This window comes from Drosophila elegans, unplaced genomic scaffold, assembly GCF_018152505.1.
Source record: "Drosophila elegans isolate 14027-0461.03 unplaced genomic scaffold, ASM1815250v1 contig_149, whole genome shotgun sequence".
In the NCBI taxonomy this organism is placed as follows: Eukaryota; Metazoa; Arthropoda; class Insecta; order Diptera; family Drosophilidae; genus Drosophila; species Drosophila elegans.
The window spans coordinates 21,634,154-21,659,502 of record NW_024545513.1 but is presented as its reverse complement, the minus strand read 5'-3'; the positions used below and the strand labels follow the sequence as shown (position 1 = coordinate 21,659,502).

Below are 25,349 nucleotides of genomic sequence, written 5' to 3'. Positions count from 1 at the left end.
ACAAAATTAGCTTTGCAAAAAATCCTGGCGGAATAGCACCTCTCCCCTAAATAATTAGGGTTTAAACCTTTTAAACTTAATCGTTATCTTTAAATTAAAAATACCAAAAAACGATGTATATTGGTTTTTATAATATTTTATTTAGCTTCAGTTTAGTTTAGTTCAGATAGAGTTTTTCTTTGCGGCGCCTTGTGGGCGCATCCAACTTTTGAATAATTTATCATTAGCCCTTTTGTGTTTTTCGGGGTTATCAATATCAATTAGCTTATTAACTGTTTTGGGCTGGATTTGGATTCGGATTTGGGGTATATGGGAATGGATTGTTTGGATTGGATTGGATTGCGTCTAACGTTTAAGCCTTGTGTATAATTATGAGTGGACTTCAACTAACATTTATATTTAAATTTATATGTATATATATATATATATATAATATAATATGGAAATAACTTTAACGCTTTGCTTTTTGGTTTCATTACGCGATCGTACGATCGTTATTCCTTTCTCTCTCTCTCTCTTTTAGATGCCGTCTCTTTCGCTCGATTCGTCGTCTTGCTCAGATTCAAGTGCTAATTTAAAATATATGTTTATACGTGTATATATGTGTACGTGTGGCGTTTGTGGGTTTAACTTGAAGGCTTCGTGTGTCCTAGTGGTGAGGATCATAAGGATCAGCTGGGAGATTCATTCGATCCCCGCCCCGATCCTTTGCTGTATTTGTTCGGGTATTCGCTTGTTCAGCTTGTTCAGTTTGGGTCAGTTTGGGCTGGTTGGACAGTGCTTCTGGTACTGGCTCTGGTACTGACTCCGGTTGTGATTCAAATTCAGCCCTCATGGCTGGCCACCGACTCCAGATCGCTGTTGTCCTCGCTGCCGGTCGCCTCGGTGGGTTCGCCCATGGCCACGCGTGCGTACTCGTCCGTGTCGATGCTCTTGCAGAAGTGGATGGCATACTTGAGCTTCTCCAGCAGCACGGCCTGCAAGTCAGGTGTTTCAATTCGCATTAATAAAATCTTCATGAATCACTGTCGAGTTGGTCTTACCTTGCACGAGTAGCGGGGCATCTTGAGCAGAAAGAAGCAGGTGTAGCTCTCGGGCAGGAAGTGGTCGGGCGGATTCTTCTCGAGCACCTGAAGCACGAAGTCGCGTCCTCGGAAGTCGGCAATGGTGCGTGGCAAGCGGGTGCGGCCCCAGACGAAGCGCAGGAACAGTGAGCGCTCCTGAAAGTGTTGAAATTGCAAGTTAGTAATCCCCAGTACTCAGATTCACAGCAATAGATTACCAGTTGTGGTCAAAATAATACTAATAGTAGTGGGACAATTTAAAATGGTCACAAAGTTACCCTTAAGGTATTGGACAATTTAAAGAATACAATTTATCATAATGCCTTTTTTTCAATTAACAAAATTGAATAAAAAAAACCCTTTATATTGTTCTGGTTTTTGAAGGAAAATGAAAACTGAAAATAATTTCTTTAAAATAACTATTCAACATACTGTTTGAAACAATTTTATAAAGTCGTGAGAAAATAACTAAGAATTCTTATTCATGTGTACTTTGTATTGAATTAAAAAAGATTTAAAGATGTGATCTATTTTTAAAACTACAAATCTAAAAAAAAATTCTATATATTTTAAAAATCTATAAATATAATATAAACTTTGTTTTAAAGATGCTTTCAAACTATTTTTGATTGCTATTTGCATAAGCTTAAATAATACTATGATTTTAACTTTCTTAAAATACACCTTTCAATATACTGTATAAATTATTTTATAAAAATATGGTAAAACAACTATAAATGCTCATTCATCTGCACTTTGTATTGGATAAAAAAGATATTTAATATCTCAGATCTAAAAAACAAATAGTATAAATCTATTTTATAAACATTTTAAAATACATATTTAACATAACGCGGGATATAGAAGTTGTTTAAAAGATGCTTTCAAACTATTATTGGTTACTTTTTGCATAAGCTTAGAATGAATTCAAATAAAACTTTTGATTTTTAAAATTAAAACTGTTAATAATTCTTAAAATTCTCTTTTAAATATTCCATATTTAATGTATTTTTTTTTTAATTTAAGAAAATAACTATAAATCCTCGTTCAACTGCACTTTGTATTGGAATACTTTTCTGTTTTAAAATATCCTTTGTTATATTTGCCATTTAGTTTAGAAAAAGTTGTGCATGTTGCTTGAAACTGTTCTTAATTGCTCCTTTCCCAATTTAAAAGAGGACTAATATTTTGACCTAAGCTGTATATGTTTGCTGGAAATCCGAATAGAAAAGCCATTCGAATCCGAATCCGAATTCGAGCAGACTGTAGAAGGGTGTTGGATGACCCACCTGGTTGGTAAACTCCTCCATCACCTCCCAGAACCAGGTGACCAGGGCCGAGCTCGGGTCGAAGCCCTTGTAGGTAGCGACGGACTTGAGCAGGCCCAGCGGGATGTCCGGCGAGCCGCAGACCATCGCCTGCAGCTCGGCGGCGGAGAAGAGCGAGAGCAGCGGCACCGGGATCACCTTGGACATGCCGTCCCGCACCGCCTTCACCTGCTCGTCGAACTCGTGCAGCCGGAATCCAAGGGCCAGGCGGACGTACTCGGCCCGGTTTCTGGGCGAGATGTGCGTGTAGCGCGTGGACAGCGGCACCTCGTGTCCGCGGGCCGAGGAGGTCGAGAACGGCAGCTCCAGCGCGCTGAACAGCTTCGTGTCGTCGTCCATGTTGCGGATGCAGAGCAGTCCGGCCACGTAGTCGCGGTCCACCTCGGTGAGATCGGTGGGTCGCAGCACCTCGCCGGTCAGCTGCCTCCAGACGGGCTCGGCCAAGCTGAAAGCAAAAAAAAAAAAAAAAAAGGGCAAAAAGGATGTATGAATTTATTTGTATTACTTTTCACCAACGGCTTATTCACAAAAATCGTTATTTAACTTAATCAAAGACAATTATGACAACTGTGAAGTAGTGGGTATCCTTTAGTTCTAAAGAATTCGCGGTTCGATGTTCTCTGCGCTGCGTTGTTTTGTAATGCGAATCTATGATCCATAGAAGTCATGGGTTAAAGGAGTTATGCGAGTCATAAGCCCCATGAGCTTTTCTTATTTAGACCAGATCAAGTAGATCATGTTAATGAATAATGGTTTGAATCACTTGATGACTGAGTAAATCAAGTTAAGATCAAGTTCTTATTTAGATCAGATCATGTAGATAATGTGAATGATTATGAATTTGAGTCACTCCATGACTAAGTAAAAAGTTAAATTAAAGTTAAGATCGTGTTCTTATTTCGATCAGATCAGTAGATCATGTTAATGAATAATGGTTTGAATCACTCGATGACTGAGTAAATTAAGTTAAGATCAAGTTCTTATTTAGATCAGATCAAGTAGATCATGTTGATGATTAATGATTTGAATCTCTCCATGACTGAGTAAAAAGTTAAGTTAAAGTTAAGATCGTGTTCTTATTTCGATCAGATCAAGTAGATCATGTTAATGAATAATGGTTTGAATCACTCGATGACTGAGTAAATCAATGATTTGAAGTAAGTAAAGTAATGATTTGAATCACTCCATGACGGAGTAAATTAAGTTAAAATCAAGAGAAGTAACGCTACTCACTTGATGCTCAGCGGCGATCCGGTGCGCACGGCGATGCCCATGAGCACGCCCAGGAAGCGGAACATGTTCATCTGGAGCACGGAGCAGAGGGTGGGATCGAGCAGGAAGCAGTCGCGGTTGGCGCCCGCCTCGCCGCGTCCGTTGGGCGTGTTGATCAGCAGCGGCACACTGCCGTTCTGCAGCTCATCGCACATCTCGGCGATGGACTCGCTGTAGCCGCCGCCGCAGTCGTCCACGCTCTCGCCCACAAACTTCACCTTCCACACGCGATGCGGCAGAGCCAGTGCCTCCTGGGTGAGCAGCGGCAGCTTCTGCACCATCTGCCCGAAGACGCTCTTCATCCCATCGACGCCGGCCAGTCCGTTGCAGCGGCTACGCGACCGCTTCACCTGGATGCGGTTCAGCTCGATCACAGGTCCGTGCTGCTTGTCGCGCACCATCGTCGTCTGGATGACCTTACGGAAGGCCGCCTCCTTGATGTTGTACACGAGCACGTCCTTCAGTGCGCCCAGACTCAAATCGCCGGCAATGGGCAGCATGGCCAGGCAGGGACAGACCAGCTCCGAGAAGTGATGCAGCAGGATGAGGCGGGCATGCAGCGCCTCGGGCGCTAAATCCCGCACCAGGTCGTACTCCAGCGGCGGATTGGGCAGTGGACGCAGTCGCTCGCTCAGCTGCGACGTGGACAGGGCCAGAGTGTGCGCCGATCCGCAGGTGACCTTCACAATGTGCTTGCCCTGGAGGGCGGAGACGAGCCGTGGCCGCTGGATGGCCGTCACGGTGCCATCGCCCAGCTGCCCCTCATCGTTGTCGCCCCACGTGTAGACCTCGCCGGCATCGCTACAGGCGACGCAGTGCAGCGAACCGGTGGCTATCGAGATGATCTTCTTGCCCTGCAGTGCGGCCACCTTCTTGGGCCGTCGCACATGGTCGACGGAGCCGTGGCCCAGCCGATGGAAGTCACCCTTGCCCCAGGTGTACACCGCCCCCGACTTGGTGAGCGCCACCGAGAACTGCGAACCGCACTCCACCTTGACCACGCCCAAACCGGCCAGACTCTCGATCTTGTAGGGCAGCTTGCAGCCATCGCTGCCGCCGCGTCCCAGCTTCCCGTAGTCGCCATCGCCCCAGCTCCACACATTGTCGTCGTCCGTGATGCACAACGTCTGCGCGTCGCCGGATCCGCAGGCAATGTCGATGGCCCGATAGCCCAGCAGTGCCTCCACCAGCTTGGGCCTCAGCTGATCCTCGGAGTCGCCGTGTCCCAGCCGTCCGTAGCGTCCCTTGCCCCAGGTGAGCACATGTCCGCTGGCCGTGATCGCCGCCGAATGGGCACTGCCGCACGCAATGTCCGCCACACTCATGCCGTTCAGGTGCTCCAGCAGCTTGGGACGATCGTAGCTCATCCGGTTGCCGTGTCCCAGCTTCCCATCCTCGCCCTCGCCCCACGCGTACACCTCGCCCTCGGTGGTCAGCGCCAGGCAATGCTTGCCGCCGGAGTTCACGGCCACTTTCTTCACGAACACATGCTGCAGTGAGCCCAGCAGCGTGGGTATGGCCCAACTGTCGCTGCCGCCCACGCCCAGTCGTCCGCCGGATCCGTAACCGGTGGCGAACAGTTTGCCATCGGGGGTGACGGCGAACAGGGACTGCTCACCGCCGGCCAACTGCACCGGACGCAGCAGACTGAGCGCTTCGCATGGCGTCGGCGTCTTGATCCGGCTGCCCTCCAGGCCGCCCAGTTGGCCGCGATGGTTGTGTCCCCAGCCGTAGATGGTGCTGGCTCCGCCCCAGCTCAATGCCCAGTCGTCGGGCCGTCGGTTGAGCCACTGCAGCAGCTGGGCATCGTGGGGAGCCTGGAAGAGGGCATGATCCTCATGCTGCAGTATGCTGTTGCTGTTGCTGCTGCAGCACTCCACATGATGATGATGCTGATGATGCTGATGATGATGATTGTGATGATCCTGTTGCTGCTCCTGCGGCGGTGGCGATACATTGCTGGCCGTGCTGGACGAAAGCGATGTGGTGGAGTTCAGCATGGACAGGCCGGGCGACTGGCCACCAGTGTGGACCAAGGACTGACCCTGTCCCTGGCAATTGGAAGTCGTGGAACTGGGCAACATCTCGGCGAACTTCTTGCGCACCTCCAGGCAAAAGGGACGCGGCAGTTCCGTCCGGCGTATGAGGGATTGGGCCACCCGGACGGCAATGCAGTAGCGCTTGAACCACGCCCACTTGTGCACATCGCCAGTGGTGCTGGCTGCCGAGGTGGCTGCCGCGGTAGAAGCCTGAACTGGCAGCGTGGCATCCAGCTGCATGTCGCAGGCCAGAGCGGCCAGGGTCTTGAAGTAGTCCGAGTGCATCAGATGGATGCCGCCACGCACCTGCGGTTCCTCGTACTCATACTGCCGCAACAGCTCAGGGATGAGGGGTTGCAGCAGGGCGGAGAGTGAGGGATCCTGTGGTCGGGGTGCCTGCTCCAGGAGCAGCACGGCATGCAGCTTGCGCAGCGACCAGATCCTTTGTGCCGTGCTGAGGGCGCCCAGTTGGGAGCAGGCGGCCAAAGCGGAGGCCAGACGCAGCAGCACACCGGTCTGGCGGGGCGCCAGGCGGGAGTCGAGCAGCGACATGACCAGGGCCATCGACGGCTGCGACAACACGGCCCGATCCGAGCCGCTCTCGCCGAGCGTGGCCGCCGGCATGAGGGCGTGCACCCAGAAGCGCCAGCCCCAGCCATTTACGGAGCTGTCCGAGGAGAACTTCCAGCGGAGCTCGTCGCCCGGCACCCGGATCTCTGGTGCCCAGTGGGCGAACTCTCGTCCGGAGCGCATGGCCAGGACACGGCCAGAGCCGTCCATGATCACCAGCGGATCGTTGCGCTTCTCCGTGCTGCACTGGCTGTCGAACTCGAGGCGCAACATTTCGGCGCCCGGGATGCGCACCACGCCGGTCACATTCACATTGTCCACATACGGATGACCGCTCTCCTGCATCACCGGCTTGGGCAGCTTGCCCAGGCAGTGGCGCGACGTGCACAGATCCTCCAGCTCCGTGATGCATGTCTCCAGCAGCATGGCTGCCACGGCCGGCGTCCCGGCGCCCAACGAGATCAGCGTGTCGGCGATTGTCTGCGCCGTGCTCGCCGCTCCACAGCGTCCGCAGACGGCCAGCTTGAGCAGCTCCACCAGCGACTTGGCCTCCGGTTCGCCCAGCAGTCCGCCAAAGTCATCCAGCCCGTGGCCATGGCCATGGCCCTGCATCTCCTGCATCTCCTGCAGCTGACCCATGTGGGCCAGCATCTCCTCCTGCTGCTGCGTCATGGTGGCGGCCATCACGGACATGGCGCTGGCCGACATCCTCGAGTGCTTGTGCGCCGCATTGGGCAGGGCGCTGCTCGACAGCGATCCCGACATGGACAGCGATCCGGTGAGGCTCTGGAACGCGCTCAGTGGTCCGGCCGTCAAGGGGGCGGTGGTGGCCGTCATTAGGGCAGGCACCTCCATGCCCGGATCCGGACTGTGCTCCTGCAGTGCAGCATCAGCGGCATCGGCGGCATCGGCAGGCGCCTCGCCACCGCCCTGGGCAATGGTCTCCGGCAGATGCTGTACCAGTGCTCCACCACCCATCAAATTCAAGCCACTGGTGTGGGGCTCCTCCTCCTGGACAACTCCCGCTCCGCCTGCCCTCTCCTTGAAGTTCACCTTGCTGTGACTGGTGAGGGCGGCCACGATCAGCTGGCGCGCCTGGAGAATGCTCATGGCGCGCAGCACATGACCCAGGGCCGCCTGCCTGGCCGCCGGCGTCTCCAGGGCGGACAGGCTCTCACTCAGGCTGCCGGCGAGGGGCGGACGGCCGTCCGGCTTGGTGGCGCCCGGCTGCAGTGCCTCCTCGGCCTCGTAGATGCCCAGGCTGCTGCCGCCCAGGGGATCACGGGTGCTGCCAAAGGGCACCGGTCCGCGTTTCTCCTCCTCCGGCGAGGCATTGGGCAGACCCCAGGCGACGGAGTGCGAGCTGCCGCAGGCCACGCGATTGACGAACACCGCATCCAGGCCGATGACCAGGGCGGGCTTCTTGTTGACGAACGTGTTGCCGCTGCCCTGCTGGCCATGATCGTTGTCACCCCAGGCGTACACCTGCCCAGCATCCGTGACGGCCAGGCAGTGAAGGGCGCCGACGGCCACATGGATCACCCGCCGGCCGCGCAATCCGGCGATGGGCTGCGGCTTGCGTACATGCTGGTCGCCGCCATGGCCCAAACGGTAGTAGTCGCCCTTGCCCCAGGTCCACACTTCGCCGGCGCGCGTCAAGGCCAAACTGAACTGGGCTCCGCACTCGATCTGCACCACACCGATGCCGGAGAGTCGCTCGATCTCGTGCGGCGTATCGGATCCCTCGCTGCCGCCGCGTCCCAGCTTGCCAAAGTCACCGTCGCCCCAGGAGTAGACGGCCCCGTCCTCGGTGAGGGCCAACGTCTGGGCATCCCGGCTGCCGCAGGCCACCTGGATTACTCGTTTGCCGGCGAGGGCTGCCACCAGTTTGGGCTTCAGCTGGGTGGTGTTGTCGCCATGACCCAGGCGACCGTACTCGCCCAGGCCCCAGGTGTAGAGCTCACCCTGGCTGCTGATGGCCGCCGAATGGGAGGAGCCGCAGGCCACGTCGCGGATCTTCTTGGCACGCAGCGCGTCGACGAGACGCGGCTTGTCCAGCGTCGTCCGGTTGCCGTGACCCAGTTTGCCGTCCTCGCCTTCGCCCCACGAGAAGACCTTGCCGTCGAGGGTGAGGGCGAGGGCGTGCTTGCCGCCGGAGTGGACGGCCACCTTCTTCACCACGTACTGGTGCAGCACGGGCAGCTGGTGCGGCAGCGGGACATTGTGGGTGACCCCTAGGCCGAGGCGTCCGTTGGTGCCCTCGCCGCAGGCGTAGACCTTGCCATCCTGGCTGACGATGAACAAGCTCTTGGAGCCGCCGGCCATGTGAATGGGTCGCAGTCGACTGATGGTCTGCGAAAAGGTGGGCACCTTCACCTTGGAGCCCTTGAGGCCGCCCAGCTGCTCCTTGTCGTTGAGGCCCCACACCATTACGGTGCAGGGCAGATCCTGTTCGGCGGCCATGCCGGCGTCCGGATCGCCAAGCGATGTGCTGACCAATCCGGAACCCGTGCCGCCGGGCGCACTGTACTCGCTGGCCAGGAACTGGGCATTGGCCAGGATGTGCTGGATGTCGGGCTGCTGGCGGCGACCCACGAACTTCAGGCCATGCACCTTGCACTGGATGCCGTTGTTCTGGCACTGCTTGACCACCACCTCCACCCACGGATAGTAGGTGGGCACCTGTTGCATGAGCACCACCCGACTGGCTCCCGCCGGCACCGGTATCCATGTGTACTCCTTCAAACTGTCCACGCACTCGCCCACGCGTATCTCCAGCAGCGAGGGCATATGCGAGTGATCCTCGGCGCTAACGCGCAGCTCCAGACTGTGCACCAGGATGCGGTCGTGCAGCTCCAGCCGTATCCAGTGGCGGCACGGACCGCTGGAGGAGCTCTGCCATGGCTGATTGCTACCGTTCAGCAGATGCTTGGCGGCCGCCTCATTGGAGCTGACGGTCAGCGAGCGGATGCAGCGGGACCAGTCCTCGATGAGATCGCTACTGTTGCTATTGTTGTTGCTACTGCTGGCCAGCAATTGCTGCTGCTGCTGCTGCTCCTGATGGCCACCACAGGAGTCGGCCATGGGTAGGGGGGCAACCAGTTCCACCTCGTTGATGTGACCCTGCCAGGCGGGCTGCTGATCCTGATCCGGAAAGTCGACGGTGAGTTGTTTGCCCTGCACCGATCTCACCACTCCAGTGGCCTGACTCCGGCCCAGACGCAGCTGGCATAGAAGGCCGTAGCGCAGGGAGGAGCTGCGCAGACGCACCCTGGCACCCACCGCGATGGGCGGGGGGCGTGGCTGGGTTTGGGACTGGGCGGGCAGCTCAACGAGTTCGATGTGGACGAAGCAGACCCAGTAGGTGCTGCCATGGTTGCGCCAGTCGACCTGCACGTTGAGGTCGTGCAGTCCCTCGGTGTCCACGATGAGCACGGTGCCCATGTCGCCCAGCTTGATCTCCTCGAAGTCGCGGCAGCAGCGCACCGTCATCCCGGGACGCACCAGTCCGCGCACATACAAAGCATAGAGATCGGCGGTTTGGAAATCCTTGCGGGACTGGAACTTCTGGGGCGGAGCAGCGGCCTCACTGGCCACCGGTTGACCCTCCACTGTGTCCGAGGAGGACGACGAGGAGGAGGACGAGGAGGAGGAGGAGGTCGAGGCACTCGAGCTGGGACACTCGTTGTCCGAGTCCGCCTCCGGATCGTGGGACGATGAGGCTGGCAGCGGCATTGTGTCCTCCTCAATGGTATTGGCACACACATCCGGATGCTCGAGAATCCACTGGACAATCTGTTCGGGCGTGGGCATGATCTCCGCCTGCAACGACAGCTGCTTGAGGGCCAGCTCCACGGTGCGTCGCGTGAAACCCATCTCCATGATCTGGTTGGTCAGCTGGGCATCGGTCCACTTCGACTTGACCTCCACTGGGTCCATCTCCAGCTTCTGCGGCGGTCTCTGTTCCGCCTTCCTGGCCACATTGGCCACCGTGGCCACATTGTAGACGGGCACGCCATGCACCATCGTGGGCTGGGGGATGAGCGAGTGGCCATCGGCTGGCCCAAGTCCGCCATCGCTCAGCTCCTGGTGCGCCTGCGTGGCCAGCGATTGGATGCAGTTGAGCGCCGCCGTGGCCAGATCCATGTAGTTGTAGCAGGCCTTCACCGGCGATGCCTGGGTGGCCCTCAATAGGATGCACTGTATCAGCAGCTGGGCCTCCTGGCCGCTGCCACTGCCAGTGGATGGCTCCCTCTCTCGCTCCCGCTCCTGTTCCCCCGCATCACTGCGGTCTGGATCCGGATCGGGATCGGGATCGGGATCAGCAGCCGCATCCGCATCAGTGGTGGAGGCATAAATGCTGACCGCCGGAGCGCGCTGCTTGAGGATGCGACGCAGGGCGGCCTGGTGGCGGTACAGCACACCATTTGTGTGCAGCACGGCCATCTGGAGCTGCTGGGCGCGGAGCAGGGCCAGGTCGAGACGCCCATCCGCACTGGTGGGCAGCTGCTCGCGCACCTCCGGCGCCGGGCCATAGAGCAGCACCGTCCACGCGTTCAGCAGCATCTCGTTCATCGGCAGTCGGCTAAGGCTGAAGACGCTGTGGTCCAGATGCGGCATCACCGCCGCCAGTGGCACCTTGACGAATCCATGGATGCTGCCCGTTCCAGTTGCAGTTGCAGTTCCCATGCCACCGCCACCGCCACCGTCGGGTGCCAAAAGGCATCGCCCCTTGGGTGTGAAGCTGGCAATGACCATGTGGCCGCCCTCGTGGAAGCAGTGCAGACCGACGCGCGGACGCAGATCATGGCCACCGATGGCACCCAGCACGCCCAGCACGAACACCTGTTCGCTGTCCAGCGGCGTTGCATGCGTTGCATGTACGGAGTGCAGGGAGTGCACCGAGTGCTCCGCCAGCAGTTCGGCGGCCACGCAGAGCTTTTGCGCCAGGAAGGAGTTGATGACCGGATTCCAGGCGGGCAGTGTGTGCAGGCGCCGCAGCAGGGCCACCAGCTCCTCGGCCGCGCTGCCCGAGTGGGAGGCGGTGAGCAGGACGCGTGCCTTGCCCTCCGCCGTGGGCAGCAGACTGACGTCGCCGGGACAGTGGAGCGCGATGCGGCCCAAAGTGGCAAACAGCTGGTGCACCAGCACCGGCATTCGCGCCTCCTCCCCGGCGCCCCACTGCGCCAGGATGAACTGCAGCAGGCGCAGGCAGTGCAGCTGCCGGTACACGCCCGCCTCGCTGCCCGCCGGCTGCTCCAGCAGCGACAGGTAGTGGCCCAGCCAGCCGGGGGTGCTCAGCTCCAGGCACAGACGCGGACAGTCGCCTGGAAGGGGAAAAGGGAAGACGGAAGCACTCACATTACTCTCTTAAATAGGGCGGGATCAGGGGATCAAGGGATCAGGGGATCGGGGGATCATCCCTATCACCTACCCTTCGCTCTGCCCACATGGAGTATCAACCATAGCACACCCCACCAACGAAATCCTTAAAAAGAAACTCAACTCATCCATTGAATCTAAAATAGTTCTCTTTCTGCCTAATCAGAATAACACTAATGATCTTACAAGTAAACTTTTTAGTTGTAAACCATAAGCTAGCTTTAATTTAATAAATAGAAATTAAAAAAAAAACAATATTAGATACCCGTTGCTAAGTTAGTTAATCAATTTCAATTATAACTATTAACTGTTAATTCGATTTGGGAAATTTTTGTGTAAATTGATAGATATTGACCAAATAAACATATACATATAACATATCAACAAATATAAAATTGTTCTCTTTCTGCCTAATCAGAATAACACTAATACTCTTACAAGTAAACTTTTAGTTGTAAACCTTAAGCTAGCTTTAGGTTACTTTAAATAAATAGAAATTAAAAAAAAAAAACAAGATGAACGCTTCAGAACGCCCTGAATATTGGAGTAACGGGTATAAAAGTCAGTGTGGAGTCGAGGAAAAAACCATAACTATAACCTCACTTGGATTATATATATGTATATATATTGGACATTGGACCATATATCTGACAGACTGACAAAAGACTTCTATGCCAACTATTCGCGCAGTGTAAAATATGGATTCTTATACTTTTCCAAATCGTATTTTTTGCATGTGTACACGGTACAGTGATCATGATCATAAATCTTGATGATCGGTTAAATTTTGATGCAATTGTTTGTTTTCGAGGCAATTTGCTTATATTTCGATTTTATGCTTTATATTATATATTGGTTTTATTTCCTTCTGATCCATCCCTTGACTGCAAGGGTATTACAACTTCGGATTGCGAAAATTAAGGAAACTGACTATATACATTGAAACCGCAATTCTAATAATTCTAAAAAACAACAAAGTTTTAAGTTTATTTTTTATTTTTTACTTATTTTCCGATTGTTCCATTGGGAGCTATATGATACCATACTACTTGCAACAGTAAAAATACACTTTTAAGAAAGTTTCATCCAGAATGCTTTAAATCTGGCAGACTAGTTGGCGTAGAAAAGGACGGACAGACGGACACGGATAGATCGTCTCTTATAGTGACGCTGGTCAAGAATATACATATATATATGAAATATGCATTACTGACTTATCAATATACCCCCTTTGCTGGTCTAAAAATTAAAAAGGAAACCGATTTTTGTTGGCATATTTTGAATGTTTAGACTTAAAAATATGAAATGATATGATAACGACACCTTCACTAATGAAGAATTTTTTTTTTCTGATCTCTACAAGGGCTGAAATCATGTCATGGCGAATATTGGGTTTAATTTTTTTTCTTTTTTGTATTCTTAAAATGTCAATTAAAGCCATATACAAAATTGTATATTAAAAATATTGTAAATTTCTTTTTTTCATTCTAGAAAAAATGCTTAAAATTCAGGCCTATAGACCAGAGTACCCCCTTAAATTATAATACCCCCCTGGATGGCTATACAAAGTGGGCGCTAAGGCGAAATTTGTATAAATACAAGACTCTAGTTAAATTAGGTTAACAATTCCAAGTGCCCCCATGTCGAATACCCATATTTTAAAGTGTATAGCCAATAAATACTTGCAATGCCAAAGACTTGGGCCAAAGGAACTCACCCGATATGGCTCGGATGAAGCCCAGATTGAGCCAGCTTAGCGAGTGGGAGATGCCGGTCATCGATGGCTTGGGATAGACGATGGCTCGGAACATGCTGGTCATGCCGCGCAGGGCGTGCTTGTCCAGCTGGTCGCCGTGCAGGCCGGTGCCCACGGCGAGGATCTGGAGCAGCTTGGCGGCGCAGTGGCGCAGCAGCTTGGATGGATGCGAATCGCTGGTGGGCGAGGCCTCGCTGCCGGCGACATCCTCGCGTTCCGGCTCCGTGGGCGAGGCCACGTTGAGGGCACTGTCGGCCAGCTGCAGGTCGTACTGGCCCTCCTTGCCCATGCGATAGGAGTTGGTGGCTCCCGTGTACCACTCCACACGCACCCAGCTGGGAAAATTGGGAAAAAAGGAAAGCTAAATGTTGGTATCGAATCCGGGGGGGAAATCAGCGCACACTTACCCATCCTCGCCCACCTCGCTGATGATGCGTCCCTCGCCGGGCGGATTGCCATCCTGGTCGCCCCACTTCCAGTCCGCTCCGCGCACAATCCGTGTGCCGATCTTCATGAGCTTGGCCAGATCGGGCCCACTGAGCTGCGCCTTGCTGGACTTCTGCTTCAGCACGCTGTCCTCGTAGAGGACGCTCAGTTCGCCGTGCACCTGGCCGCCGGCCACGCCCTCGCCGCCCGTCTGCGACAACAGGCCCAGCACGGTGCCCAGCAGGCCGGAGTTGATCAATAGGCCCAGTTCGTTGGGGCCCAGCTCCTTGGCCAGCAGCCCGAACACGCTCAGCAGGAAGCGGGCGCGCGGCAGGCGCTTGAGCAGCACATAGGTGCCCAGATTGGTGCTGTCCTTGCCGCGGGCATGACCCTGCTGCTCCTGGTTGACCAGGCGACGCAGTTCGCGTACCGCCCAGTCGAGGACGCGGGCCTGGGCCAGCAGCAGTCGGGCCTTCTGATAGGCACTGATCATGTTCAGCTGCCCCAGGACATGTAGCGAGCTACCGGATCCGTTCGATCCGCCCGTGGACTTTAGATGCAGGCCCAGGAAGCCGTTCAGCAGACTGTATTGGGCTGCGTCCAGCAGGCCGTGCAGCTCGAGCAGCTGCTGGACCAGCTGTAGACCGGCCAGACGCAGTTGGTAGCGCTGCATCTGGCAGTACATGGCCCGGCGGGCCGTCTCCACGTCGCAGCTGTCCTGCAGGGCAAAGTCCACGATGTCCTGCATGAGGGCCGGCTCCAATTCGCCCTCGCCGTGGATCTGCCGCTCGTTGAGCCGCCGCAGCAGCGTCTCCTCCTCCTCCTCCTGCTGCTGCTTCTGCTCCTCCTCCTCCACCTCCAACTGCAGCTTGGGTTGCGGCTGCGGCTGTGGCTGCGGCTGCGGCGGCTTCTTTTCCTGTTCCTGCTGAATTGAGGCATTGACCAGATCCTCCGGTTTAGCTGGTTTGGCTGGCTGTCGCGCGGAGCGCAACTCCTGCAGCAGGCGACGCACCAGCAGCCGGAATCGCGGCGGTCGCTGCAGGATGGGCAGACGGCGCAGTCCACGCTGCTGCGGACTGATTGCGGGGCGCACCTCGTAGAGCAGGAAGCGCAGCCGCTCCAGGATGGGGGCGCAGACCTCCTTGTAGCTGCGGTTGAGCTGCTGCCGCGTGCGCACCACCGACCACTTGGCCTGGTGCACCAGCCGTATGATCTCGGCCAGCTGGCGAGGCGGGGACGACGACGACGACGACGACGTCGACGACGACGACGACTCCGCTTCGAGGGCGCTGAGTACCAGTCCGCCCAAGTACTGGTGCCGGATGAGCACGGCGCTGAGCAGACGCTCCAGCTCCTGGACGGGATGCTCCGTGGAGAACTCCTGGTGCCACATCAGGTTGTGGGCCTTGCAGTAGCGTTCGGTGAGCGCCAGCCAGGCGGCCACCGGCGGCTCCAGGAGCCTGGCCTCCGCCAAACCGGCGACAAAGGCGTCGGCCCGCTGCTGCAGCTGCGACTTGCTGCGTCCGGCGGCCAGCTGCTGCTGCATCTGCTGCTGCAGCGGCAGCGGCGGCGGCTGCTCCGTGGGCGTGTTGCCCGCCGTGCTGTGGCAACTGTGGCTGCTCCTCGCCTCGCCCTTCTCCTCGTCGAACGGATTGCTCGGCTGCAGCAGCTGCAGACCGCCGCTCAGCAAGCTGGACTTGTCCAGCTGGCGGCACTGCAGCTCCGCCGGCTGCAGGGCCGGTCCGCTGCACATCAGGTTGGCCACCAGACCCAGCAGCTGCGCCAAGGCGCACTCCGAGCTGAAGTGGGTCAGTCGACTGGGTCCCGGCGCCGATGACTATATTTGATTGGATTTGATTGGAGAAGATCATAAGATTAGTATTAACATACACACAAAAAAATGACATGGGTAAAATCAACATAGTATTTTATTGCTTTATTGTTTGGCCCTTTGAATACTATTATATACTATTATAAGCTATAATATATACTATTATAAGCTATAATATATAACTTATAATGTATAACAATTGAATTAGTTGAAAAGTTGGTTTTCATTTGTTCATGCATGTTGTGGTTTTAAAAAGTACTGTTCTATTTTGACAAACAATTGCTTGGTTTTTATTTAAAAATATCTGGTTGCTAGGTAGTGTAAAATGTTTTCATGTTTACTATTTTATACGACCATTCTGACTAATATATCTTTCTCAATTTAATCGATGGATTTAAAAATGTTTAAAATTATTTAAATTACAACTGCACGCAGGAAAAAAGTCATGTTAGAAAAATAGTTACCATACTATTTACAAAACTGTTATGTATTTGTATTTTTTTTTTACCATTGGATAGTATTATCACACTTAAAATAGTTGAATAACCATTCATTTTTTTAATATATTTTGTGGTTTTTGGCTTTTATTTTTGTAGTTTGTGAATACTGTTTTAACAATTAAAATAGTTTAACAACTATTTTTTTTTTTTATTAATTTGTTGTTTTAAAAAGTACTTTAATAGATAATTGCTTGGTTTTTATTTAAAAATATCTGGCTAGGAATTTTAAAATGTTTCGTTTAGTACTATTTTATTCGACTGTATTGCAATTAACACATATTCAACCATTCTGATTTAAATATCTGTCTAAATTTAATGAAACGATTTTAAAAGAAAGTCTTTTTACCGCCTAAACTGTTTTGTATTATTTAAAAATTAGCTGCACACAGAAAAAACAAACATTATCATAAATAAATAGATTCTTTAATATTAACAAAACTGTGATATTGTTCTCCTTATTTTAATTATAATAATAATTATAATGTATTATATAACTATATTATAATTTTATATAATATACATATATAATATATATTATACAATTATAAATACTTTAATATAAAAAAGAAATGTGCAAAATAAGAAACTTATACTTTAATAGTTAGAGAACAATTTGTACCTAATCATTTTTAGATGAACTACTACTTTCCCGTCAATTATTTATTTTGTACTAGTAACAATCGTTTTAACTATTAATCAGTTGATTTAACCCATGTGCTTTTCTATGTGCAGAGTAGTAAATTAAGAGGGGAACCCACCTTCTCTTCGGTGCTAGCCTGGGCCATGTACTTGCCCAGCTTGTGGTGCTGCAGGATGTGCTCCATGGCGCTCCTGAGCGCCGCCTGGCCACCCAACTCGGCCGTGAGATCCTTGCCCATGCCCGAGTCCAAAATGCTGCGCAGTGTGTCCGACTCGCAGCTGCAAAGGATTGTGGATTGAGAACACTGGTTGACATGATGGCTGATGGGTGACTCACCTGTATCCCGTCAGATCGCACACGTAGCCGGCCAAGATGATGCAGCGTGTGCCGTCGAGCAGCAGGTTCTCCATGTCCGCACGACGCACATAGTGAGTCTCCGGGTCCGCTGGCGGCGGTCCCTGGCCCTTGGGTCCGCCACGGCAGATTATGCCGGGCCAGCCCATGTCGTCGCCGTCGCGTAGCTCGCCCTCACCCAGCGCCCGATTGAGTCGGTCCAGGACGCGGAGCAGCGGCAGGAAGAGCCGTGCCCACCGCAGATTGCCCAGGCACTGGGGCCGATCGCGTTTCAGCAGCACCAAACCCACCAGCAACTCGTGCAGCAGGGCGTCCGAGATGTCCGCCTGCAGGATGCGGCCCAGGTGGCCCACTTGCTGGCCCAGCTGCGGCCCCAGCGAATGTTCGGCCGGATGCTCGCGACACTGCAGCGCCAGTTCGTGGGCCTTCTGCAGGGTGGCAACGCAGGCGGGGATCAGGGCGTGCAGATATTGCAGCAGCAGAGCCTCGGCACCGGTGGTCTCCTCCTCGGGCTCGGCCTGGTGGATGTGGGCCAGCAGCAGGCGCTGGAAGCGATGCAGCAGACTCAAACTGGGACTAGTGCTCGGCTCCTGGTGCTTGTGGCCATGCTGCTCGCGCTCCTCCTCCTCCTTCTCTTGCTGCATCTGCATCTGCAGCTGCTGCTGATGATGCTTGCCCAGAGCGGGCGACAGTCGGGTCTGGGAGAGGGCCGCATTGTTGCCCAACAGCCGCGTGATCAGCTGCAGCAGGGGCAGGTGCACTCCGTCGCCGCAGTCGGCGGAGGAGCAGGAGCTGCTCTCCAGCCGGATGGCGTGCTGCAGTGCCGACTCCAGGCCGCCCTCGGCCATCAGCGAGCTGACCAGCAGGTCGGTCATGAAGCGGTGCCCGGCGGAGGACGCCTGTCCCGGCTCCGATGGCAGCAGCGAGGTGAGCGTCTGGGCACGCTCCGCTGCTGTGGGCAGCAGGACACTCCATCCGTCCTGAATTGAGGCGAAAAGTTGATTGATTAGTCTACATGGCAATGGAAGGCATGCTACGCATTCCTAACAAGTAGTCTAGAATTGTGAAATGCTCCCTGGCACCAAAATTTATATTCCAATAGCAAGCAGTCATATAAAAATAAAGGTTAAGTATACAGTTGCGGTCAAAATATTAGCACGAAGGCAAAATAAAATGACTAGAAAACACTTTTAAAGCACAACAGTATTTTATTTATCAATTACCAATAAAGCATACTTGTCCCTAAACACAACAACCAAACAAATTGATTTAATTTTTGTTCCAGCACAATAAAAATTGTTAATTATTGGACAAATTTCACCTGTTAAAATAAATCAAATTTTAAGAAAATGACTGTACAATTTCGTTGATCTCTACTTCAAATAGGATTTTTGTTATCTACATATGTTTAAAAATTAAAAACGTTTTTTTAGGAAGTATAATTTTTTTTTAAATTTTTAAACATATAAAATTAACGTATTGGAGTACTGAAAATAAGTCGCAATTAGTTTATAGAATTGCTTTTGAGAACATAAAAAAAAAATTAGTCAGTTTAAAATTACTTTTTTTTTTACTAATAAAAGTGCAATCTGGGCATTACAAATGTACTAAGTTAACAGACTTTCAATCGAATATTATTGGTTTGGTATATGTTTTGTTCTTTACTGCGCTAGCCACATTAAGTTAAAATAATTCTAGCATTGCTAATTAGTATTATTGATCCCAATAACATAATATTCTCCTTTACAATAAGCTTTTAATAAAACTATAAAATCATTTTATGTCTGTGTCTTCAACTATTGTTTAGTTGCAAAGAAGTGTGGCAAAGAGTTCCACATTTCAATAGCATAAACAAAAAGCTTATGCTATAAAGATACTTAGGTTGCCTTGAAATAATTACTTTGCAAAGGAAATGATATATTTCTAAAGATGTTGTTCGCGCTGTCCTACCTAACTCGAATATATATCCGACTGTATTAGTAAAAGTCTTTGTTATCTACCACTACAAATACTTCTCCTTAATTTAACGTAATCCTGTAGCAATTAAACAGGAAAGCGAGAACAGACGCACTCACCTGCAGTGCCTGCTGTGCTGCCACTTGGATGGTGCGCAGCACCTGGCTGCCACCGGCCAGTCCCAGAATGCGGGTCTTGAGGCTGCCGAGCAGGCGACTGCCACTGGCCAGGCCCACCTGGCGCGGCTCCACGCCGTTGGCGATGAGGGCGAGCAGCTGCAGGCGCACCAGATTGAGGCAGGCCACGGCGATGCACTCGCTCTCCTGGTTGGGCGTCTGCCGGTTGTCCTGGCTGCTGCACATGCCCAGCAGCTGATCGAGCAGCCGGAACGTGGGCTCACCCAGGTCGATGACAAAGGGGGCGCGCAGCGGGACACCCTGGTGCGAACTCTGTGTCCACACCAGACTCTGGCCACTGGTGCAGGCAATGCCGCTGGCCGGGAGCGTGGGCAGTGCGACGAGAATGGGGATGCGCAGCAGCGGTTCGCTGGACACGGAGGCGGGACAGATCTGCTGGCTGTCGTTGCGGCCCCAGCCGAATACCTCACCGCTGCTGGAGAGCGCCAGGCAGTGGGCCACACCCACGGCCACGTCCACGATGCGTTTGTGCTGGAACAAAGGAAGCGAAGCAAGCGAAGCGGATGAATACCACAACGTATAGGAGTATGGATGCATTACTCACCTGCAAACTGGTAACCAGACGCGGCACACTGCAGCCCTGCACGCTGCGCTCCACCAGCTGGTGGCCCAAACAGGTGGCCTTGCCCCAGGTGAAGAGCTGACCCTCGTGGCTCAAGGCCACCGAGAACTGGGAGCCCGCGAAGACGCGCTGCACCCGCGGCAGCGACTCGACCAGGATCGGCTGCAGGCTCCCATTGCAGTTGCCATTGCCCAGCTTGCCATAGTCGCCGTCGCCCCAGGCGAACACCAGTCCCTCGGCGGTGAGGGCCAGCGAGTGGGCATCGCCGCTGCCCAGGGCCACGTCCACCACCATGTGCTCGGCCAGCGCCACCACCAGCGTGGGCAAACTGCGGTCGTCGCTGTTCCCGTGGCCCAAACGGGCGTACGTGCCGCGGCCCCAGGTGAGCAGGTTGCCGCCACACGTGATGGCCGCACTGTAGGAGCATCCGCAGTACACCGACTGCACGCAGTGCTGCTCCAACGCAGCGATCTTGGTGGGCACGGCGCGCGCGTGGGTGTCCCCATGGCCCAGGCGGTGGTCCTCGCCAGTGCCCCAGGAATAGGCATTGTCTGCAACGAAGATTGAAGGTCGCAATGAGGACATCGTTCAGCGTTTGGGGTTACAATTCAAAATATACACAATACACAATACACAGTCAAACTTCCTTATTTCTATAGAAATAGTAAATGGAGAATAGTTAGATATTTTGATTTATAAAAGTTTGACCAGGTTTTTGATAGGGCTTACAAATTACAAAAAGGGAGCATGGAAGTTAAATTCCACAACTCGAACAACCATCTTACCCCGAATTTTACCAGTATAACAAGTAAGTAGTAAATAGATAGATACTATGATTTACGGAAGTTTGACTGGAGAATGGTTCAAAAACTGGGGTTAAAATTTGAGAGATTAAAATACAATTAAACTTTTATAGCTCAAACCCTTTTACCCCGAATTTTTTTCAGTATTTTTCTATTGACAATACCTATAACTATAAAGTAGTAAATAGTAAGATACTTTTATTTATGGAAGATTGACAAACATGACAAATGGTTCAGAAATTGGGGTCACAAAATATTTTGAACAGATAATGGTTCGGTACCCCGAATTTTACTAGTATTTTACTATGGACAACATAACTAGTAAGTAATAGATAGAGAGATAATTTAATATATGGGTCAAAGTATATAAAAAAGTATCACTTTCTACTCTACCCAGTTAAGTTAATTTTTAAGTTAAACATATCAAATATTTACTTCCTTCAACTTGAAAAAAAACAAATTCAAGTCAAATAAGCCCAGTTATAGAAGTTTAAGTGATATACACTCTATGACTTGAAATAAAGGGTTTAGAGTGGTTTCACTTACAAGTGCTCTTAAGCTACTCGTATCACTAGGAAATCTAGTAAAGTAAACTCTACAAGTTGTAAGTCTGTAGCAGTTTAAACATTTGTTAACGCTGAAAAGCATGCTACCCATTTCGTTTGCAACTCAAGAGAAAACTCCTTATCAACATAAATAACAAACTAAGCTGACATTGGATTTCTAAAATACATTACTAGGTCGAAAACCAGAAATATTTGTTTTAATTTTATTTTAAACTATTAATATCTAAAGACATGAGGTGAACATTTGAAAACCATTTATCTAAACATGATCTTCTCAAGAAAAATTAAATTTTTTAAAAGTTTGTTTACAGGTCACTAGACATGATCTTTAGTAAAGTAACAAATATAAAGATGTACAGCTGCGGAAATAATAATATTAGAGAAACAATGTTAACAATGTGTTGAAATAATTGCTATTTCCATAAGCTTAAAAAACTAGTATTTTCATGACCGCAGCTGTATAGTATATGTAACACGGCGTTACGAAATAATTGTCAAGTCAATTTGCACTAAAACTTGTTAGAAAATGTTTGAAACCTGCGGAGTTTTGATCATAGTACCCTTAGATATACAGTTGCGGTCAAAATAATTGTAGTGATTTAGCTTATGGAAATATCAATGAAAAATATTGAAGCTTAAACTATAAACTAATTGGGGCAAATATAAAAATCTACAATTATCATGGATATTATATCATAGATATAATATTATAATATAAAAAAAAATTTTTTTTTGAATATTAAAACAAACATTTTTTTTTTAATTTTTAATTTAAAAAGTTATTGATTTGTTAAAAACAAGTTGCTAAAAGAATAATTTTTAAAAGTTAATTTAAAGGAATTATTAACAGTTTTCAATTTCCTTTAAAAAGTAAAACAATATCAAAGGGTTTTTAAGTCTGATTTTGTTTAATGTTTAGTTAGCATTATGGTAAATTAAAATACATGTTTCTAAGCACTTTAAATTTCCCCACTACTATTAATTTGAGCGCAGCTGTAGGGTTCAGAAGTGCAATTGAAATTGAACATTTATGGTGCACTCCTGATCGACAAAAAACAACCCATTCCCCTGAAGCCTTCTCTTCAACTTACGGTTGCTGTCGATGGCCAGGAAGTGGCGTCCCTCGCAGTGGCCGGCAATGCTGATGAACACCTCGTGGGCGACCTCCTCCAGGGGCAGTGGCTCCGCCTCCGGCTTGGCCAGGCGCCAGGTGTGCAGCTTGCCCTCCTGGCTGAGGAGGAGCAGCTGGCTCTCGCAGCAGGCCACCTGCTTGACCTGGAAGCGGCAGGCGAGCGTCGGCACCGTCGTGGCTTCGCCGCTCCAGCTGAGCGTCGTCTCGGCGCTGAATCCCTGCTGGTCCTTGGACAGCGAGGGCCAGCCCAGGGCGTAGACTCGCTGCTGGGGTACCGACGCACTGGCGGACGACGAGGCATCGGGGGCGAGGGCGGGGCCGTGGCCAGTGCGGAGCAGACAGCGCGGCATCAGCGGCTGCACCAGGCGGTCCAGGTGCGAAATGATGACGACGGCGGCGCGTCGCAGGTCCACAATGGCCGCACTGCTCTTGGGCAGCGAGAGAAAGCGCAGGAAGGTCTCGGTGGCACTGGCCACCGGAGCAGGCTCTCCGCCGGCGATGCCGCCCACTCCCTTGGCACCTGTCGTGGCACCGATCTTCTGGTAGCGCAGCAGGATGCGCTGCAGCGGGGCGCCCGTCTTGCGCGGCATGTCCCTGTTGTCGTTGCCCGCGCGATCCTTCTCCCACAGCAGCAGCAGCAGCACGACGCACTCGAGCGTGGCGGCCAGCGTGCCCTTCTGCACGCCCAGCTCCAGCAGCAGGCACAGCGCCGTGTGGCGGTCGTTCAACGGGGCGGTGCAGCGACCGCCCATCGGGTCGCCGAGCGCCACCAGGCGCAGGAACTTGATGGACCGCTCCATGACCTCTAGCCATAGCGACGAGACGACGGCCGCATCGAAGAGCGTGGCCTCCGGCAGTTCCTGCAGCGAGGCCAGTGCCTCGCTCAGCAGTTCGCTGCACATCTCCGTGTCCTCGCCGGAGCGCCAGGCGCGTCGCAGGAAGGCGAAGCTGAAGTTCAGCGCAGCCCGAGTGGCCACACGGGCCAAACCCAGAGCACCATGCTCCGGCGTCTCCGTCGGCTGCGGCTCCATGTTCGCAGCCTTGCTGGTCGTGATGATGGTGGTGGTGGTGGTGGTGTTGTTACTGGTGGCATTACTGGTGGCCACGATGGTGCTACTCGTGGTGGCGGCGGCAGTGTTACTGGCCACATCCGGTTTGCTTGCCGCCGGTTGGCGCTCCCGCTCTCGCTCCCTTTTCAGGGCCACAAAGTAACGCTCGTAGACGAACAGCTGCTGCCGGAGATGCTGGGCGGACAGGCAATTGCCGGCGGCGCGCAGGGCCAGCTCCTGCAGCTCGGAGATCATGGAGCGCTGGCACTCCTGGCGCGCCTGCTGCGATGGCGGCTGGCTCCAGAGCCAGCCGCTCAGCACCAGATCGGTGGCCTGGCTGAGATGGGCCGCCTGCTGGGCGGCGGCCTGCGTGGTGAGCTTCTTGATGGCCGTGTCCGAGTCCAGCGGCCGGCAGCCGTCGCAGTTGCAGGCGGAGAGTGGGCCGCAGAACTCGGGCTGGCAGCAGGAGCACTTGAGCTGCTGGGCGCCGCAATAGTGCTTGCCATCGTCGCCCAGGTAGGACAGCTGGCCGCGGGCATTGAGGAGCGGCGCCGATGGCGAGGACACCAGCTCGCAGTCCTGGATCAGGTGGTTCCAGAGCACTGCCCCATCGGCGGCGTTGCGCAGGGAGGCGATGAGATCGGCGCGCAGCCATTTGGCGTCCAGGAAGGGCAGCGGACGCAGGTAGAGATCGGGCGATTGGCTGGCCGGTGCTCCAGATCCTCCACATGATCCGGATGCAATGGCTCCTGATGGCGGGGCAGATGTAGCACCAGAAGTAGCAGCAGCAGCAGCAGAAGCTGCAGCTCCAGCTGTGGGTGGGGCGGGAGCTGACTGGCCACTGGCGCCACCTCCGTTCGCCGGTTGGCGGTTGAACATGGTCTGTATTCTCGGTTTGGGCTTGTCCTTGTGGCCTAGTTACCGCCTAGTGCTCCACGGCCCAACTCAGCCTGGAAACGGACAACAACAACAACAATGGCATGGCACATTTTCCCCAGCGAAACGGGGAAAGGGGGGCGTGGCGATGGCGGGCGGCGGCGGGGGCGGGTCAATGTCGTCACTGGCACACGAACTGCACACACACACACACACACACACACACTCGCGCACGCACAAAACTGCACTCTGGGCGTCCAGGATCAGGATAATCCGTTGTTATCCTGCTCCGCACTGCTCATTTTGTTAATCCGCACGGAGTTTATGTCACCCAGTTTTGTTCGCTTGCACACGCACTCGCAGTCTCCGATGTTTGTACTTGCTGTTTTCGAATGCGTTTAATTTAATCAATTTAATAGTTGTCTTTAGCGATGGCCGATAGTTTCCAGCCCGTGACTCGTTCGCCAGTGTTCTAAAGTCACTGCATGGCAAAGTCACTGCTTGACGAACGCAGTGCGTACAGTGACCACTAACTAACGGGATCTGAAAAGTGATGGGTATCATTTTTTATTTGCCCATTACATTTGAAAACATTTTAATACGTTTGTGGTTTGGCGAATAGTAAATTTTGATTATGATTAAAGTACATTTTGGTTATGATAAACATTTTAGCAAGTATCGATAATTATTGTTACACAAAATATCACTTTAATAGGAGAGAAAAGGAAACCGCAACAGGAATACCGATGACCTAATGATATGGACTCCATTTTAGGTTATTAAAGAAAAAGTCAAAGTTAATTTCTGATTTGTAATAAGCTTAAAAAAAAATGTAAAGTCTAGCAGCTATTATTTTTAAGTGTAGATGTTTTCAAGCAATCCAGGTAAATTGGGCAAAAAAGTTCTTTAATAAATGGACACGTAATAAGTTTAAGACATTGTAATGAGGAATTCTTCCTCTTAAATAATATGGTGCATATTATTTCTCCTTTCATCACAATCCGCAGTCACATAGCGAAATAGCAGATAACCGTTAACTAGTCACC

At 52.1% G+C, this 25,349-nt stretch overlaps 1 protein-coding gene across 1 annotated transcript; it reads right to left on the bottom strand.

Annotated features, from left to right (window-relative positions):
- Window positions 1-127: 127 nt before the first annotated feature.
- Window positions 128-24,749, bottom strand: LOC108147664 (probable E3 ubiquitin-protein ligase HERC2). Its single transcript, XM_017274347.2, has 11 exons — window positions 22,338-24,749; window positions 19,860-20,428; window positions 19,238-19,786; window positions 17,145-18,142; window positions 16,927-17,086; window positions 13,819-15,674; window positions 13,373-13,746; window positions 3,626-11,600; window positions 2,354-2,837; window positions 1,044-1,220; window positions 128-977 (listed from the first exon to the last, which is right to left on the bottom strand). The coding sequence occupies exons 1-11, from the start codon at window positions 24,304-24,306 to the stop codon at window positions 825-827; spliced, it is 15,264 nt and encodes a 5,087-aa protein (XP_017129836.2). The 5' UTR covers window positions 24,307-24,749; the 3' UTR covers window positions 128-824.
- Between the last annotated feature and the right edge of the window lie 600 nt (window positions 24,750-25,349).